A 19618-nucleotide genomic window follows, 5' to 3' on the forward strand; every position below is an offset into this window, starting at 1 on the left:
ATAGCAGTTGTTATGTGCTTTTACTTTTGTCTTCATTTCTTGATGCAGGAAGATCAAATGTGGCATGGAAGGATCTGAATCCATTGCCTTAAGAAGTATTGTAGAAGTATTTTTATTCTACAGCTATTGAGTTATTTGTATTGCCCATGACTCGATTGTATGGTCAAAATGGCAAGTGTATGTAATGGGCTGAAGGTATATTTGCAATAAAGTTGAGTATCCTCATTGCATATAGGAATTTCTGCCAGCACAATCCCTGAGCTCTGAACACTAATCAGGATTCAGCAATGAGTACGTCTTTCATTTTTATTCTGCATTTGGATTTTTATATGACAGCTTTTACCTTCTGATACAGCAGGCATTTGGCTAAGGTAGGAACTATGCAAACATCACGGTAATGTATCTCGAGTAATTAACCAGTCCTGGTGTGAAAAAACAGGGCTTGTCCCAATCACACACTCTGTAACACAGCCCCAACATGGAAAGTCCAACAGAAACTTAGAAGCTTCTGACCTTAAGCCAACCTTTTTCAATCTAAATAATTTACTCTCTCATCTGGATCCATCCAATTATTTGTTGAGTCTTTTCTTTCTCATTGCCATTTGTGAGAGGTTGATTTATATGTCTAGGCTGTGGCTAAAGATGATTTCTGAGTGTCTCAGAACAAACTGAACCCTTCTTGTTCTTCTTTCTAGTTGTGTTATATTTGAAGGTTAGGTGAGGGAGAGCTGCTACTTTGTTTACTTGAATTAATGATATTGTCTAAAATAAAGCATAATATGAATGTTCTCAGCCATTATCGCACAGTATACCTTTTCTAATGTGAAGCATCTGAAAACAAGAAATACTCTAGTGTAGCATAATATTTTCAGATTGGTCTGACCAAATGAAAACTGGTATTTTTCTCCTGTTAATTGAGACTAATTGGTATAAAACCAGAGATCATTTACATGCTTAGCTCATTGATTTTAACTCTGTCTCCAGTAGATTATCCTGTAGTATATGCCAGGAAGAATTTATTTCCTTCCTCAGCAATAGGCAATGTGAAGTTTGTCACTGAGCAGTTTTTCTGAAAAGGAAATCACTGAATTTTATAATCAACCAGGTCCATATCTAACAGGCATGTCCATTCAGATTTTGGTTCTCCCTCATAGGATAGGTAAAATAGTGAACTTCCTGAATAATTCTGATGTTTTTAATGGGCAACCTCTTCTGAAATCTTGCCAAGAAAATGGCGAGACTTAGCCAGACAATTACTAGGAGTCAGCACCGGTTTGAAGGCACAAAAAGATAATTCAAGCCATAGTGTGGTGAATGAACATAACATAGTTACATTTCTCAGTCTAAATACTGTAAGTAGTTAACATTACCAATGTTTATGCTGATTTTTGTCTGTAGAAAGAGTACACTTTTTATTACAAATAAAAAATGCAATTGTATACAAATTATGCTACAGTGAGACTGGTTGTAAGGACCAAATATCTTATTTTAGAAAAAAACAAAGTCTAGGTAAAGCTCTATGTTACATATGAATATAATCATTACCATTTACTACAGTGGTTCCCAAAGTATCATGAGAAAGAGTTGTATGCACTTACAGAAAATTACAGGCTGAAACATCCATTCATTATAAGTCAAACTGTCTGGCAATTCTTCCCCACTCCAACCACCATCATTCCCTGTTCCCTCCACCTTATTGGTTTGGGGTTTTTTGAGGGGGGGAGGAGTTTGGTGTATTACCAAATACAATATTAGTCCTTAATCACCTGTCATTTTACTTCCTAATAATATTTATGGAGTTCTTCCTTGGAAATGGTGATTCTCAGACTTTGCTTTTCAGCACAACTACCAATTATTATTGTTATTTTTAATTATTTTTTTCAGGAAATAAGTGGGGTAGAGACTATGGCATTTAGGACCAGTAGGAGTGTCCTTAAGCATAATGTTAGGGATTTAAAATAAATTAAAGAAAAGTAGTAATAGTACTGTTTCTTCATCTTCATAGAGAAAACAAGAAAGAATACTGGAAGAAAAGAAAATGTTGCTATTGTTGGCCAGATGAAATATTTAAAATTCTGAAGTTAGAACTATTAATTAAAATTACTGAATTGGGATCAAGTAGAAGAAAGTGCAAAGAATATGTATTTTTGAAGAACATAGCTAAAATTAAATTACTAATGTCCTTAATAGCATGATGTTACACCAGGAAGACAGAAAAACCAGGATGGGTGGGTGAAGAGTAAAAAGTTTGCAGAATATGGCATGCCAAAAATATGAGTAATTTGAGGGTCTGATTTCCATAGAAAAGTTCACAGTCTGAATATTTTGAAAAACTCCTCCCACCCATCTGATAGGTCTCTTGTGGGACCATAGTATAAATATAAGAATCAGGAATTGGAAAAGAGCTGGAATAGCATACAACAGGAGTTTCCCAGCTAAGAGATATGCTCCCTCTGGGGAAGACATGAAAAAATTCTAATTGAGCCATGAATGTATGAAATTTTTAGAAACTTTAGATTAATAATATATAGTATTTTTCAACTGAAAAATCCAGTGAGTTTGAAGAAAACAGTATGTGGTAGGGATGAGTTGAAAGGAGGCAGGGAAGCACTATGAAGATTAGTGGCTACGCAACCAGGATATCATGATGGGCAGATTGATAGAAAGGGAAAAAATAAGATATTGTGAATATTGGTGATATGGTGAAATAAGGGTTGGGTGCAGTGGTGGGTTTCAAATATTTTTGCTACCGGTTCTGTAGGTGTGGCTTGGTGGACGTGGCATGGCTTGGTGGACATGGCATGGCTTGGTAGGTGTGGTAGGGGAAGGTTACTGCAAAATCTCCATTTCCTCCTGATCAACTGGGATTCAGGAGGCAGAGAATAAATGGGGGCAGGGCCAGTCAAAGGTGATTATTTACCGGTTCTCCGAAGTACTCAAAATTTCCACTACCAGTTCTCCAGAACTGGTCAGAACCTGATGAAACCCACCTCTGATTGGGTGAGTTGATAAAAAGGAGCGAGTGAAATGTTGCAAGTATAGGTGGGTGTGCAGTGGAAAGATTATGACAAAGCAGACTGATGGGAAGGTTGTTAGCAGATTGGTAGATGGTATACTTTGCCATGAATGGTAATTTATTTTCATCATGTAGTTGCAATTGTCTGTTTAACAGAGAAGCTACAGTACATTATAAAAAGACATTCTTGATTTTTCTAGCCTTCTTATGAATATTTGGGAGTGATTAGGATTTTTTCTAGTGAAGTTAGTTTTGAAACAGACAATGATGTATACCTAGCAGCAATATTAAATTGCAAAGCAGCGCCTGTAAACTGTTGAATTTATTGGTGTCATAATAAAAATATTTTAATATACTTTTTCATTAATATAATATGGCTGCATTAAAATATGGCTGCAGCCTAAACACGAGCATTCAATACCAATTATATGAAGTATAATTTCACTACCATGGAAACAAAATATGACTGACAATTTTCAATGTATAGTATAAGACTCATTCTTAGTATTAATGCATGAGATCTAGTTTTTCGAGTGACATTCTAATCACAATACTTTGAAAGACAAACCAAAGGAATTTTTGCTGTTCAACTGACTAAAAGTGGAAATATCTGGATTTGCATTTTATTTAAAAAAAAATCAAGTACTGACCGAAGTGGGACAAGTGGGCATCTTAGGAAGTATCATTTCTAATTGTTAAGCAAGAAAATGATAATACAAGAGAATCTCTTTTGATATCTTGCTTGCTGAAAACAACTAATGCTGAGCATGAAGCTAAAAATGAAAAATGTATTAGGTTTTTCACTTTTCAGTACTTCTGTAAAATCTTGTATTTAGCACCTGGTCAGATATATTATGCTTCTTTTTTCACAGTTCAAAAATATGTACCACAATTTTGTCTGTTGCCTGCCTACATTTTATTCATCGACAATGGAGGTGTGAAAGAACTACTTTTTCAAACGAATTGAGAACCATCTCAAAAGCTTCTGATATTATGAACATGGTTTTTCCCCCTTTCTTCTTGTTTTATTAAATGATTTTTTATTGGAAAACCGATTGGTTTATTACTTTAATTTGTAAAGCTATCTGTCTCAAATATATGACTTATATATGCACAGACAATGCCCTAGTGATACTTGGCTCTTACTTGAATTTGTTACTTGGTGAAATAAAAACTGTAATCATAAATCAGTGCATCATGCAGAGAAGCACTGGTTGCTAACATTCTTCTAGATAATGTGTATGATACATTTAATTTTTATCTCTTCACAAAACTTACAAATTTGATGGTAAAATATATTCTTGGATATTGCTGAGTAAAGACTTCTGTTTTCACATAAAAGTATTACTTTTAAAAGTCTTTTGCAAGTATTGAAGCTAAAAGATGGATATTATTTTTCAAAGAATAAAAGAAAGGATAACATGTTTCACATTCATTGGAATATTTGGGATACATTTTATAATTTGTGAAGAACTTCAGTTTAAAGCTGGAAGAAACAAAAATACTACAAATATAATGTGCCAAAAAAATCCAATCCTGTAAATGTTGAATGCCGGCTGAGATTCCTAATTTTATTAAACTTCTAAAAATGACATTAAAATGTTTTCATTACTTAATTTATTAATTAAGTTATGTTACCATGAACATTTTAAAGGGGACGTGGAGATTAAATCTGTGGTACACTAGGACTTATTGGTAGAGGAATTGAATTGTTGTTTTCCAGATGGTTCTGATAACCTGCTGAGCACATTGTAAGCCGTCCTGAGTCTTCGGAGAAGGGCGGCATATAAATCAAATTAAAAAAAAAAGTCTATCCATAAATTCAGGTACTGTAGTCCTCAATTTATGACCACAATTGGAACTAGAATTTCCATTACTAAAGGATGTGATTATAAAGTGCAATGTCAGTTGACTGCATTGCATTGCTTAGTGAATGCAATGCCCACACTCCACATTGCCAACCGAATCCCACCAGTCAACAGCTGAGGATCCACCTCAATCCAAACCATTCCCAACTTGGTCCCAGCCAGCCCCAAACTTCAATTCTTCCAAGGGAAGGAGCTACCTCCCCTTCAACTCCCCCCAACTGCTTATTCCCTGCCATTTTGGCTACAATGCCCCCTGCAAAAAAAACCATCTCACTGGACTTAAGATTTTACTGCCAGCTTCTCCATTGATTCTGCTTGTCAAAATCTGGTTGTGAAGCATGCAGATGGTGATCACATAACTGTGGGATGCTGCTGAAGTTGTAATTTGAATGGTTATTAATCATTCATAAGCTGTACATCCCCCAGCAAAATGAGATAGTAGGCACTCCATTACAAAACATGCTGGTAGCCATAAAACATAAGTCTGAAGCACTGACTGCAGGGCCTAACCATGGCTACAACTGGTCAGTCAGAAAGGAGGCTATACTATGAAGCTTCAGAAGTACTCACTGCACAATAGTCAATGGGATACCAGGCACAGCTCAAGAAAGAAGGCATTGTATTTTCCCTCATTCAGTTAGCATTAGTGTGTGTTGCCAGGTCCAACAGAAAGCATTACAATACTGGATCAGTACCTGGATCATATGTCTCTGACTTGTACATCTTCTGCAATCACAGTTACTGTACTCAGCAGCTCTCGAAAGTTACATGTAGAGCATGTTCCCATGCTTAAAAACAAAGTAACACATCTCCTCCAGTTTGAAATAGTCTTGATACTTTTTTTCTTCAATAACAATTGGTTATCTTTGGCTTCTCAGCTGAGGCCAAAGTGCACCACTCTTTAATTCTCCAAACAGAAAAGAATCCGCAGGAGTTTAGCCTTGAACATGGTCAGAAAGGATGAGACAAAGTCTCAGCAGATCCCCCCCCCCTTTCACAACAGAAGGAATCAAGTTGGCCTTCTCTTATCAGAATACTAGTTCTGATTCTAACTAGTAAATTGATAGCATCACACTGGAAAATAAGCCCCTAAGAGACTGAATTATGGTATTTGGTCCTATAAAAATATACCCAGGATTAGATGTGGGAGGATGGATATAGATTATTGATTATTAGAATTAGAGCATTTTAGCTGGAATTGACAAAAAGAATGGAACATACTTCTTACATTTGAAAATTATTACTTGAAAACATCTTCCACATTTAGGTAGTCTATCTGAAAGTAGCATTGTTAGTAAAAATGCCATCACTAGTGTTTCAGCCTAAAAGGCAGCAATCCCATGTGAACTCCGTAAGACTCCCAAATGTGTCCTTATCTTAAGGTGCATTTCACCAGAGTGACCTACTGCGCTGATCAGGTGTAGGGAAACCAAGGTTCAAGTCCATCTTCAGGCACAGGAACTCACTCTTTCTCAGCCCAGCCCAGCCCACCTTACAGGACTGTTGTGGGAAAAAATACCGGTAGATGAGAACTCTTAAATACCAGAATAAAAAGTAGAATATAAATCAAATCAATAAATCAAATCTAGCTGGCTGAACATTTATTCTCACATAGACATTGAATGTCTAGCCAGCATGTATTTTTGTCCTCATTCTGTTCATGTCTCTATTTCCAATGTCTATGGAAATTCTCAGTCATCCAGGTCATGGTTGTCCCAAAGATGCTTTTTTTCAAGAGGCAACTGGACTTTCTTGGTTTTTTTTTTTTAAAGATGTTTCGCTTCTCATCCAAGAAGCTTCTTCAGCTCCCCAATCAGAGCTGAAGAGGCTTCTTGGATGAGAAGCAAAACTCTTCAAAGGAAAACCAAGAAAGCCCAGTTGCCTCTTGAGAAAAAAAAAAAGCACCTTTGGGTCTCTATTTCAAGTATAGGCAGCAGAGGTGGGTTTCAGCAGGTTCTGACCAGTTCTGGAGAATCGGTAGCACCGGGAGTAAAAATTCTGACTGGCCCCGCCCCCATCTATTCCCTGCCTCCCGAGCCCCAGCTGATTGGTAGGAAATGGGGATTTTGCAATAACCTTCCCCTGGATTGGGGACGGAATGGAGATTTTACAGTATCCTTCCCCTGCCACGCCCACCAAGCCACACCCATAGAACCGGTAGTAAAAAAAATTTGAAACCCACCACTGATAGACGGCGACGCAAGAATGCAGCCGCTCAACCCAAATCAACGCGCGTTCTCTCATAAAAAGTTTCTCTGAAAATTATTTCCACGCACGCAGAAGATAAGCGCACGGACAGCGGCAACCTGAGCTCATTTATTGTGAAGTCGCAGAGCGGCGAAAACGATCATTTTCTCCTCAGCAGAGATATTTAGCGCTACATTCCGACCCCCGACCCCTCCCCCCCCATTACTTCAGAGCAGACTCTGGGACTCATTCCCGAGTAAGCCTAAATGCAACAATAAACCGGCTACTTTATTTTCAAACACGCCTAAAGTAAAAGTAGCCGCGGCGTGAGGTACCGAACCGATTGGTAGGTGGCGACTATTTCCAGCCAGAGCAAAACCGGGGTCTGTCATCGAGTGCATAATATGCCGAGCAGCCGGAGAGGTTTCTGTCTGTAAGCGACGGCACCTGCTTTCCCACCTCATTCGGGGAAGGGACCAAAACACGACTAGAATTATTCAGTTCCCGCCGGGCAGTTTAGGCAAACGCCTCAGAAGCTTTCCTGAGGGGGACACACCACACACCCCCTTCGGCCGAGGCGCCCCGGACGGTTTTTTTTTGCGGGCGTCGGGCACGGAGGTAAGGACTCCGACTCCGAAGAAGGAGGAGGCGCTTCGGAGGCCGTCATTTCCGTCGTGTGTGAGTTGGGGAGGGAGCGAGGGAGGGACGGCGGCAAGCGGACAAACCAGCCAAGCGCTCTCGCTGCCGCCTCCTCGCTCCTCAGGCCGCCGGTCAGACCGCCCCCGCCCCCACTTCCAAAGACTCGGAGCGGAGCGGAGAGGAGGAAGAGGAAGGCTGTAGCGGGGGAAAGCCAAGTGCGGAGGGGAGGGGAGGGGAGGGAAGGGGCCGGTCCGCTCCAAGCCAAGCGAAGCGCCGCTCGACACGCAACTCGGGATTCCCGCCCTTCCCTTTGGACGGACGGCGCAGCCCGACCTCTCTTGCTCGCCCCGGTCCGGCCATGGGGAACGCCGCCACCGCCAAGAAGGGCAACGAGATTGAGAGCGGTGAGTGAGGCCGGAGGGGGGGACGCGAAGGCGAGTTTCTTTCTCCGTGGAAAGCAGGCAGGCAGCTCTCTTTTCTCTCCTCTCTTCTCTCACCCTCCGCCCCGCCGCCGCTTCACCGAGGTGCGCCGGGACGACCAACGGCAGGCCCTGCGGCCTAGCTTGGCGGGTTGCGGCAGTGGCAAACCCCTCTCCTTTGCCCCGGGCAGCAGGCCTGGAGGTGGAGGCTGTGCTTCGGGAGAGCGTCTTCGGTCCTCTTTTTCTTGGCCTGCGGGGCCTGCTTTGCGTTAGGAGCCGGGGGTCTCGTAGGTGAGCGGATTAACCCGTGTCTCATAGAGCCACTGGCGGAGAGGGCACGAAGGCAAACCCCCCCCCCTCCATGAAGTGGACTGCGCTTCCAGGCTCGCTGTAATCAAGGTGCTCCGGTGAAGGAAGACTGAATTAGAGCCGGTTGGGGGGGGGGGAAGGTTCTCTCGTTCCCCTTCGCTGTTTTTCCCTTTTTTGGTCCCGAAAATCTATAGACTTTCCAGAGAAAGCTTTATGTCATACAAACCTGCCTGACGAAGAAAACGCGCGTAACATAACAATATGAACCGTGCACTGATTTGTCGGCTCCCCTGTGTTTCTCCTCAGGTAACAGCCCCAGATCCTTTTCTCATGATAAAATCCTTTGCTACGGAGAAAAGATTAGTCCCAGTATCTGCAAAGTAAAGAAAGCTTCAAGCACGTTGATCGTGTAGAAAGGTTTAAAGTTTTGTATGTCTCGACAGGGCGGGGGGGGGGAATGTTAATTGGTTTCTACTTCAAGGCAGAGTTCTAGTAATAAAACTTGGATCACCCGAAGTTTTAATAAGCGAAGGAAAAGCAGATGCCCCAACGATCCTTTATTAATATTTGGATTAGTCTTTTAACCCATCAGAAGGAAGCAAACTATATTTTTGTCTTGTGCTGTACTAATAATAACCATATTGATTGCTTTTATTTATGTACTGTTTTTGTTTTATTTATTTATTTGTATCCCCACCATTATTATTTTTATAAATAATTCAGATGGAGAACATATCCATCACATCTTCGTCCTCCTATTTTCCCCACAACAATAACTCTGATGTGAGTTTTGCTGAGAGAAAGTGACTGGCCCAAGGTCACCCAGCTGGCTTTCATGGCTAAGGTGGGACAAGAACTCAATGCTTTCATGTTTTTAGCTTGGTGTCTTAACAGTAATGCCAGACTGGCTCTTTCATTTTAACTTGCTTGGAGTCATTTTTAAATAGCAGTTTATTTTGATTAGCTACATAGTCTGGCAAATAATGTCGGACAGTTTGCTTTATAAACTTATCAATTTAATAAGGTTTTAATTGGAGGAAGCTATGAGTCTTTCAAACAAAATTAAATCTCTGGCTGAATAATAAATATTATGCCACTGTTGGCTTTCTTGTTATTTGAAAAATGAAGAATGAGTGAAATACGTTTAATACCATAATCCACTTTATATTTATAAAATAAAGTCCACTGAATTCAATTAAATTTGCTCACAAATAAGTTTATATAATATCACAGCCTTAGTCCTCCTTAGAGGAACATCTCAAGATTCAGATGTCAATGGTTAAGAACATTGTATTATAATGAATTATTGTGTTCTTATTTAAATAATAATATGGAGAATAGTTTTCTTGGTTTGTGAATACCTGGTGTGATGAATCAGGTGAGCCTGACATTTGAAAAAAAAAAACCCACTCATTTTGGATTTTATACCTGAGGAAAGGATTTCCCTTGCAACTGTTGTTGAAACTTTCCTTTCTTGCCATAGTACTTCTTGTGAGTGGTACATTAATGATGTCCCAAATGAGCTGTGGGTGCAGAGGGCTATTTATGTAGACAATGTCTTAATCTTGTTTCCAATGCTTTACTTTTTCCAGCTTTGTTTTGCTTCTGCTGAATGTAAGCTGTACGTTGAAGGGCTTAAAAGAGACAGATTGCTGGGTTCTTACATTCAGATCCTCTTTCAGTCTTTTACTTCTCAGATGTGTTGTTTTACAGTTCTGTTATCCCTAGTTAGCATTCCAAGAGTTTGAGGTCTGCTTTTGTAAGACAAAACCTGACTTCTAAAGACAGACCTCCTACACCACAGTATGCTTTAGGTACAGAATAGTAAATTTTGGGTATTCATTTCTATCCAATGAGGGATTCTTGTTTTTTTCACTCTGGAATCAATGTATTTGGTGTACAATTTTGTGATTCCCTGCCTTGAAGCATTTTGAACAAATTCTATAATCTCGTCTGAGCGCTTTTCATTTCTCTAAACTGAAACTCTGATTACCAATTTACAGTGCAAAAGTTGGTTTTCCAGGATTTCAAAGTCTGTAAATCGGTCATCTTTTTACACTGTATGCATATAATTAAAAATAGCCAAGTATTTGGCTGTGTCCTACATTTGCTGTTATATGGCAGCATCGATTATGGTGTTCAATAGCTATATGCATTTATAAGCAATTTTGACCATTCCAAAGCCATGATGGCTTTGCCTTTGTTGCATTGTTTTCTGATCCTGTTGGGACTTTGAATGCAAAATAAGGCAGTGCGTTGTTTGAGAAGAAAATTCTAGTGAAGAACTTTTTTAGGATTATATAATAAAAATTGTGGAATAGTAATATATCTTCTTTATGTGATTTATTTTTTGATAGAGGGTGGTTAGATTGACCTAATAAAGCTTTGGCCTAGGATCTGTGATTTCTATTATACAGCATTGCCACCTGTTTTTAAAAAACCTACATGTTTACTAAAGTAGTCCACAATAAGAAATTCTGGCTTAACAAACTTGAAGTGTTGGATGATGACATGACGGTGGGAAGAGGGAATGAGTGCAATAAGGCAACTTCTCCTTTGAATCAAGTTTAGCTCCTGGTGACTTCATGAATGTGCACAATACTCATTGGTTTAATTAACTGTGAAGCCCACAGTAGCATTGAAATAATCTGTCAAGGACCAGTTTTAGATGTTTTTTTAAAGAAATGTGAAAGCGTAGTATCTGCAGGCTGATAATGTTTTGTGCATGCTAATAACATAAAATGATAGTAACTGTAACTAAATATGCTGTATGAAAATGAGATTTTAAAAACTCTAGACTGGCAAGGAACTATTTCTAAATGATTCAGTCAGTTGATTGAAACAGTGCAACTTTTGTTGTTTAAAATATTGAATTTGCGTAATTTATATTTATAATTTATAAATATTAACAAATCTAGAATGTATCAATCAAATAAAATAATATTGTACAAACTTTTGTGATCTAATAACTTTTAGGAAGGCAGAACTCAAAGCTAAAATACCTTTAGTGCTAAGAAATAATGTATACTTTCAAAAAAGTATAAAAACTCTTTAATTTAATGTACCTATCAACCAATAGGGAATTGGGATTCCCTTTAAGATTTTGGTACTTAGAGCATTACATAAAACATTGAAATATTGGTGGTTTCATGATTTAAGGAAATTCGGTTCATGAAAATTAACGCCATTTAATATTATAAATTTTAAAAATGCATTCTTGTGTTGGAATCATAATTCTGATTATGAATTATCCAATTCATAATCAGAATTATGTTCATTATTGAAGTTTTATCAGTAAAACTATAAACTCCACAAGACTGAAAAAAATCTAAGAATGAATGTTGCTGGATAAATGTACACATAGTCCTCGACTTATGACCACAATTGAGTCGAAAATTTCTATTGTTAAGTAAAACATTGTTAAGTGAGTTTATCCCCATTTTCTTATGACATTTGTTAAATGAATCACTGCAGTTGTTAAGTTAGTAACCCGGTTGTTAAGTGAATCTAGTTTCCCTGTTGACTATGCTTGTCAGAAGGTTACAAAAGGTGATCACATCACCTCGGGACATAGCAACAGTCATAAGTATGAACCAGTTGCCAAGCATCTGAATTTTGATCACATGATCATGGGGATGCTGGAAAGATTGTAACAGTCATAAGTCACTTTTTTCAGTGCCATTGTAACTTTGAATGGTCACTAAACGAACTATTGTAAGTGGAGGACTACCTGTATTGCTCTTACCACTGGTAATTTACCTTTACATTGATGAACTGTGAGCTAACTACAGTAATAACAAATGTGCATTATTTGAGGAAATGAAGCAAAAATCGTTATAGATAGATTTCTGAAGCTTAAACCAGATTTCCCTGGTCTGGTGTGTTTCCAGTCTGATTCCTTCGAATTCTGAGTGTTACGCTCCCAATGTTGTTTACTGTTTATAACCTTAATACTTTAATTCTGGGTAAACTAACAGTTGTAAGTTAATGGGTAGCTCTAGAAATTAAAGAAATAAATATAATTTGAATTGCACTTGTTTTGCAATTTGTACTTGGGAAAGTTTTCCTTACTACTCTAACATTTGAAATTTAATTCACAGAATATATTTCATTTTATCTTAATATAATTTTGTACCAATGTCTTTAATTCAGATAATTTGAATAAAGCATTAATATTTATTTCACTGGGCAGTTTGATCAAGAAATAGTTGTATCATGGACTAAGCCATAATACAGATGGTTTATTTTTTCCTAGCATGTTGTATGAAAGCAGTTCTAACGTTTTATAAACCATAATTTAGGCTCACTGTATTATGCAAACTCAAGTGTGTTTTATTCAGAAATCAGAAATAAAAGGTTATGTATGTAGTGAGGGAGGTAAACTAAGTTGTTTTACCACACTTAAACCTTGGGTTGGAAAACAAATCCTTGTTTCTGGCAGCAGGTATTTGTTGTTAGTTTGTTTCATTTACGCTGAAATATACTGAACTACAAGTAAATATCTAAAGCTTAAGGAATAAAAACAATTTACATCTGAACCTTTTGCATCACAGGATATTGCTTCAGATTATCTTTATTATCACAAAATTATGCTACTTATTGTAATATGTATACCTACGGAAACAGAAATGCCTATGTTCCAAAGGCAATTACACACATGCGTTTTAACTGCATGAGCAAATTATAAGGATGATTTTCAGGAGCCAAAGTTCTTCATAATATTGATCATATGTTACTTTGGCTTTTTGCAAATGCTGGGTATTTATTTTATGTTTATAGTTTCTGCTCTACCATTTTGACAGGGTGTGAATTTCAATGTAAAAATTTAAACAGAGCATAATATAAGTGTTTAATTGGTTCTATTAAATTGAATGAGACTTTCTTGCAACTGGCAATACAGATAATCCTCGATTTACAACAGTTCATTTAGTGACCGTTCAAAGTTACAACAGCACTGAAAAATGGAACTTACAACTGTTTTTCACAGTTATCACCATTGCAGCATCCCCATGATTATATGATCAAATTTCAGATGCTTGGCAACTGGTTCATATTTATGTCTGTTGCTATGTTCCAGGGTCACGTGATCTCCTTTTTTGACCTTCTGATAAGCAAAGTCAATGGGGAAGCCAGATTCACTTAACAACCGGATTACTAATTTAACAACTGCAGTAATTCACTTAACTGTGGCAAGAAAGGTTGTAAAATGGGACAAAATTCACTTAACAAATGATGTTAAAAACATAAATTTTGAGCTCAATTGTGGTCGTAAATTGAGGATTACTTGTATTTTAATCTGAAGATGAGTTCTGTGGTTTCAGAACTTCTATCTCTCAAGGATAAGCTTTCCTCCGGATATAGAGATAGAGCCAGAAACATACATCCTTTGTGTTTGTGCTCACTATTCTATATAGGCTACCTCAGAAAGAATAGTTGGCTCTTACTAGAAATTTGAAGTGATCACTCATAGAAAACTTTCAAAATTAGATCAAAAACACTTAAATCTCAGGGGCCAAGATTTATATCATTCCCTAGTTAACCACAAAACCATTGTATACAGAAATTTGTATTTTTAAGAAGAGTTATGCAGAAACATGTTAGCCTTAGTTTGCCTTAAAGCGTCATAAATTGTAAATAGAGCAATTGGAAATATTTTTACAAAGGTATGGCACTTTTCATAACTAGTGGCAAGTGTGCTCACCCTCAGAATTGTAACTCATTCTTCATATTGGTTAAGTAACTTGCTCTAATCTAAACATACATACAAGTGGATCTCTTTTATGGATCTTTCATTCTAGCTTCGTAACTGGATAATGAGACCTTGGGAGATAAAAAGTATGCAGAAGTTTATTTGCAGTATTGTACATGCTTAAAGTAATAAAAAACAAACCCAGAATCACAGATACAGTAAATATTTACTATAAATACTTTATAGCAACTGCCAATATTGGTATTACAGATAAAAAAAGGCCACTGTAAGTTGGATGTTGTTCCCATGTAGACCAGTGGTGGGTTGTTCCCGGTTCGCAAGAACCGGTAGTAAAAATTTGTAGTAGTTCGGAGAACCGGTAATAACATTGGCTGGCCATGCCCCCTAACCGGTCCCCGGCCCAGCCGCCGCTCGTTTACCCCACCCACCTCATCAGAGGCTTTTTTAAAAAAAACTTTTAAAAGCATTTTTTCTACAACATTTTCTGCCGAAAAAATGCTTTTAGAAGTTTTTGTAAAAAAGCCTCTGATGATCGCGCAGCTCAGCTGGGATCGTCAGAGGCTTCTAAAAGCATTTTTCTTCTGCAACTTCTTAAGGTTTTTTTTTAAAAAACTTGGCCACGCCCACCCAGTCACATTACCCCCACCAAGCCACGCCCACAAAATAAGCCATGCCCACAGAACCGGTAGTAAAAAAATTTAGAACCCACCCTTGATGTAGACAGATATGTTTTGATTTAAACGTAATTGTATGCAATTAAGGTTTTTTTGTAGGTGATGAAATGTTTTTAAGAATATGTTACTTGCATATTTTGAAGTTTAATTCATAGAGTTCTGTATTATTACTGAACTTGATTTTAATGCCCAGCAGCAATGTAGTAGAGACACAGACATTTGTCTTTTAAGTTATAGTATGGTATTTCAAGCATGGTATTCTCAATGGCTCAGGATCTAAAAATAAGAAATAGAGACTTCTTTCAGAAACTATGGCAGATGCTTTTTGCTGTAATAGGTTATATCTTATTGCAAGTACCTGCTACAATGTTACTTTATTGTAACATAGAAGTAATTTAATCATAGATGTGTGGCGTCCATTTGTCTGGAATGTTAAAATGGTTCTAGTTTAGAAAATGGAAAACCACTATACCATCCCCAAGTGGCAGAGTTAGTATTTTCCAAAGTAGAAGTTGAATATTCCAGAGTTCTCAGGTCTATTCCATTCTATACATACCTAGTGGGAATGATGTATATGAACTTTCTGGATATGTCTTAAATTGGGAGATGAGCCACATTTAATCAGCATTGCATTTTAAAGTTATAAATAATTTACTTATGAATATTAGCAATTTTATCCAGTTGATTTTGAATGTACTTTGAGTATTCCTAATTTGTGTTTCATATTGGGGGGGGGGGTCATTGTTTGCTTATTTGTAAGAAATAGCCAAAGCAATTTCACTTTAAAATTCATGAATAATTTCTATTCCTTTCAATTGATTTTTCTATTTTTGGTTATTATATAAAGACACATAATAATGGAATGTTTTAAACCTTATTGTAACATTCCTGAATTTAAATGGGTAGGCTCTTGTTCTAACACAGAACTTACTAAAATGACTATGATATGATAGTCAAATACAAACAAGATTTTTAATACAAGATTTTTAGTTTATATACTAAAACTATATATAATAATGTAGTGATTCAGAACATTTTAATCTAGTTACATTTCTTTAATTCATATTTAGAGTGTTCTAGCATGTGATAATTCTAATGCAACATTTAAAGGTATATTATCTGAACTGCTTAAAAGTTACTGCTTAGTATCGTAAGGTATCCTAATAAAGTGTAGATTTTATGAATATACTGTAGTTGAAAGGAAGTTTTTTTAAAAAACAGGAATGATACCTAGCACAGAACAGAACCCTACCTGATGCCATTAGTATCATGGCAAACAGCTAAAGATCTCTAATTTTTAATTACAAAATATTATTTTTCAATCTAATGAAATTGTGTTCCACCAAAATAGTGAAACTGCCTGCAAATATTTGATTACTAATAACTAAGTAAGTACTCTGATTATTATTTTTTTCTGCTATTAAATATGTAATCATCAAACAATGTTGAAATACAGGTAGTCCTCAACTTACGACTGCAGTTGGGACCAGAATTTTCATTGCTAAGCAAGCCTGTTGTTAAGTAAGTTGGGCCTATTTTTTTATCACAGTTGTTAAGCAAATCACTGTAGTTGTTCAATGACTCACATGGACGTTAAGCAAATCCAGCTTCCCACACTGACTTTGTTTATTGGAAGCCAGTTACGAAGATCATAAATAGCAATCACATGACCCCAATATAGTGCAACCATCATAAATACATGCTACTTACCAAGCAATCAAATTTTTATCATATGACCATTAGGCCACTGCAGTGGTCGTAAGTTTGAGAACTGTTCATAAATCACTTTTTTCTGTGCCATAACTTTGAACAGCCACTAAACAAGTGGTTGTAAGTCAAGGACTACCTGTACTGATACATTGTTAATTTTTAATATTAGCTATTCTGAAAGAGTTCAGTACACAGTATATTCTTATTAGTGCTAATTTTTTAACCTCATTTATTAAGCAGTGTTATAGTAACATTTTTTGTAAACATTAAAGTTCCATGAATTGTGTTCTAATAAAATTGTCTCTTTAAAAATGTTTCTTCATGTTTTTCACCATTGTAGTGTGAGAAATAATATAGAAATGCAGACGTGAAGCAAACTTTGCAGTAAAATAATTAGTCGTACGGTATTTTTGAAAGGTTAAAAATTGATAGAATGTGAAGTTGTGTATAAATTTGAAATACAGTAAGTTAACTGTCAAATTAGTGTGAGATGGCATTAGCCATATTTAAAATAATTTAAATTAGCTTTTCAAAAATAGTTTGATACTACATTATTAGCATCACATGTACCTAAAAATTATGAATGTTAATTGTTTTGATATATTTACCAACATGAAAGAAAATTAATTTTCTTGGTTTATTGTCTAATCAGACAAGCATATATCTTTATAAGTCTGCACAATGCAATACTTATTTGTCTTTAGCAATTACTAATTCTTAGTACATATTTTCCTGTGTCACTGCCATTTTCTAATCATAATAGCTCTGTAAATTTTTATCGTGTTATAAGTAGCTTTTTTCCTCTGTTTTAGTACCCCCAAAGATTTTATTCATTAATCCTTGATTTGGCATATATATATTCTTGGACATTCTAGATAGTGGTATAGATTTGTTTAAAAAAAAAACCAAAGAGAAAGTTCTCTGTGTTAAATCCTTACTTCATAGATTTCATTTCTGGTAAAAAGTTTTTCTGTACTAAGTAAAAAGTTTTAAAAGTATTAAACATGTTTCAGGATTATGGAAAAAATATAATTTTGAATTTCAATTTTGTAATGCTAAGCCTTACTGCCTTTCTTCTGAGTTTAAAATAATAAAATATTGTGCTCTTAACTGTATTTTGTACTTCTAGTTTGAGATTATAACAGTTACACTGAAAAGTTTATAAACAAGCTTGCATAATATATAAAAATGGATACCGAGTGCCTAGAAATATAGTAATTACTTCAGTGACGTAATTCTGTGAATTATATTATGTGAATGTGGTATGTATATTTGTAAAGTTAAATAGTGAACATAGTGGTGGTGAAAATATATATAGCTACATTAGTTATTGCACAGTGGGGGAAGATTCTTTGGGTGAAAAGAATTCATATCAGCATTGGTAGGTGCTTGGACGCCTATTTAATTCAGTTCAGAGAGTTTCATCCAAGTTATTGATGTGGACAATACAGATATTGTCCATCCTCTCCTTGTAGAAAAAAAAGTATTGCAGGGCTTATTACCCTTCTACCCAAATAGAATATTTAAACTTTAGTGCATTTACATGCTACCGTACATTCTCACTATCCCATTTGGTACCATTGGGGAGTAGACGCAGAGGAAGAAAGGAACGAGGAATGAGGAGTCCATAGTATAATTTCCCACCTCAAAAGTGTGTGTATGGTGAGTATGTCACACATAATTCCTAGTCTTTTTCAAAGCTACCAACTGACCCTTTTCCATACTGGTCCCGAATAATACCATGATTGATGGTATGCAAGGCTTCCGAGAAATCAGAGAGCCAGGATGAATACACCATCCCCATCCTGAGCTGGCCACAGGCCATCAATAAGCACCACACATACTATCTCAATACTGTACCCCAGTCTAAATCCTAGTTGGAGATGATCCAGATTGTCTGCTTTTTCCAGGGACCTCTGAAGTTGGAGTCTGTCTGACTGTCTTCTCAATAACTTTCCCTAAAAAGGGAAGATTGGAGATTGGATAGAAATTGTCCATTTCAGCTGGTTCCAAGGAAGGTCTCTTGAAAACAGGCTGTGCCATCCCATCTCTCAAAGAAGCATTTACTACAGTACTGCAAGAATCTACCCATATGTCCATTCCTTTGATGCCTTAACCAACCAAGAATAGCATGGATCAAATATATTAATGACAGAGGGAACTGCTGAAAACTACCTCTTTGCTATTGGCAAGTTCAGATTGGATGCAGTTCCACTAAAGTTACTTTTATGTTTGTCATGTTTGAATACTACAGATTCTTTTTCAAAGCTCCTCTGATATCACTAATGGGTTACAGATAAGTTAACATTGTTATATAAGTACTTTGAATAGAATGCTTAATTTTACATTTGTACTACCGTGTTTCCCCGAAAATATGATCTACCCTGAAAATAAGCCCTAGCCTGATTTTTTAGGGGGTGGGCCTAATATACGTCCTATCCCAAAAATAAGCCCTAGTGAAGGGGGTAGGTGTGGCTAGCACAGGAGGTAGCCATTCCCTTCCCTGGTCACCTCATGGCTGCTGAGCCGCGGATCAGTTGATCCAGAGAAGGCCAGGAGTTCTGTCTCTCTGGGTGCCTGGAGATGTTTCCAGCGCACTCTTGCTAGCCCCAGCCCTGCCCACGGTGCCAGGCAACCTTGCAGCCGAGGACCCCTCTGTTCTGCAGCTCATCTTGTGGCTATGGAGCAGGCGCCAACCACAGTTTGCGCTCCGCCAGGCCTGGAGCTTGGGTGTTCCTTAGGCTGCTGCTACGATGAGGCAGAAAGCCATGTGACCCATCAGAATTGGCTCCCTCCCCCGCCTCTACCCAGCTGATGCTGCTTGAGAAAAGGACAGGTAATTGTGGAAGATTGTGGGAAGCACGTGCCTATGATAGAAGCAAAGCCCAGCCTGTCTCTTTCAAGGGATCAAATGTCTCTGTGTGTGTGAGAGAGAGAATGAGAGACAACGGAGGGGAGTAACAAGAATTGCAGGCAACACTGTTTGAAAGGGTTTCCTCTCTGCCGTTTCTCTCTCTCTCTCTCTCTCTCTCTCACACACACACACACACACACACACACACACACGATGAGAAATGGCGGAGGGC

General features: G+C 37.4%; 1 protein-coding gene across 1 annotated transcript in view; it reads left to right on the forward strand.

The window, feature by feature from the left end:
- The first annotated feature begins 7412 nt into the window (after positions 1 to 7412).
- The window catches only part of PRKACB (protein kinase cAMP-activated catalytic subunit beta), a 79015-nt gene continuing 66809 nt past the window's right edge, over positions 7413 to 19618 (forward strand). The window contains exon 1 of the mRNA XM_034437097.3: positions 7413 to 8114. Coding sequence (XP_034292988.1) covers positions 8069 to 8114 — 46 coding nt within the window. The 5' untranslated portion in view covers positions 7413 to 8068. The remainder of the gene's footprint in view (positions 8115 to 19618) is intronic.

The sequence above is a fragment of the Pantherophis guttatus genome, chromosome 3 (genome assembly GCF_059756535.1).
Source record: "Pantherophis guttatus breed Tessera chromosome 3, ASM5975653v1, whole genome shotgun sequence".
Taxonomy (NCBI): domain Eukaryota; kingdom Metazoa; phylum Chordata; class Lepidosauria; order Squamata; family Colubridae; genus Pantherophis; species Pantherophis guttatus.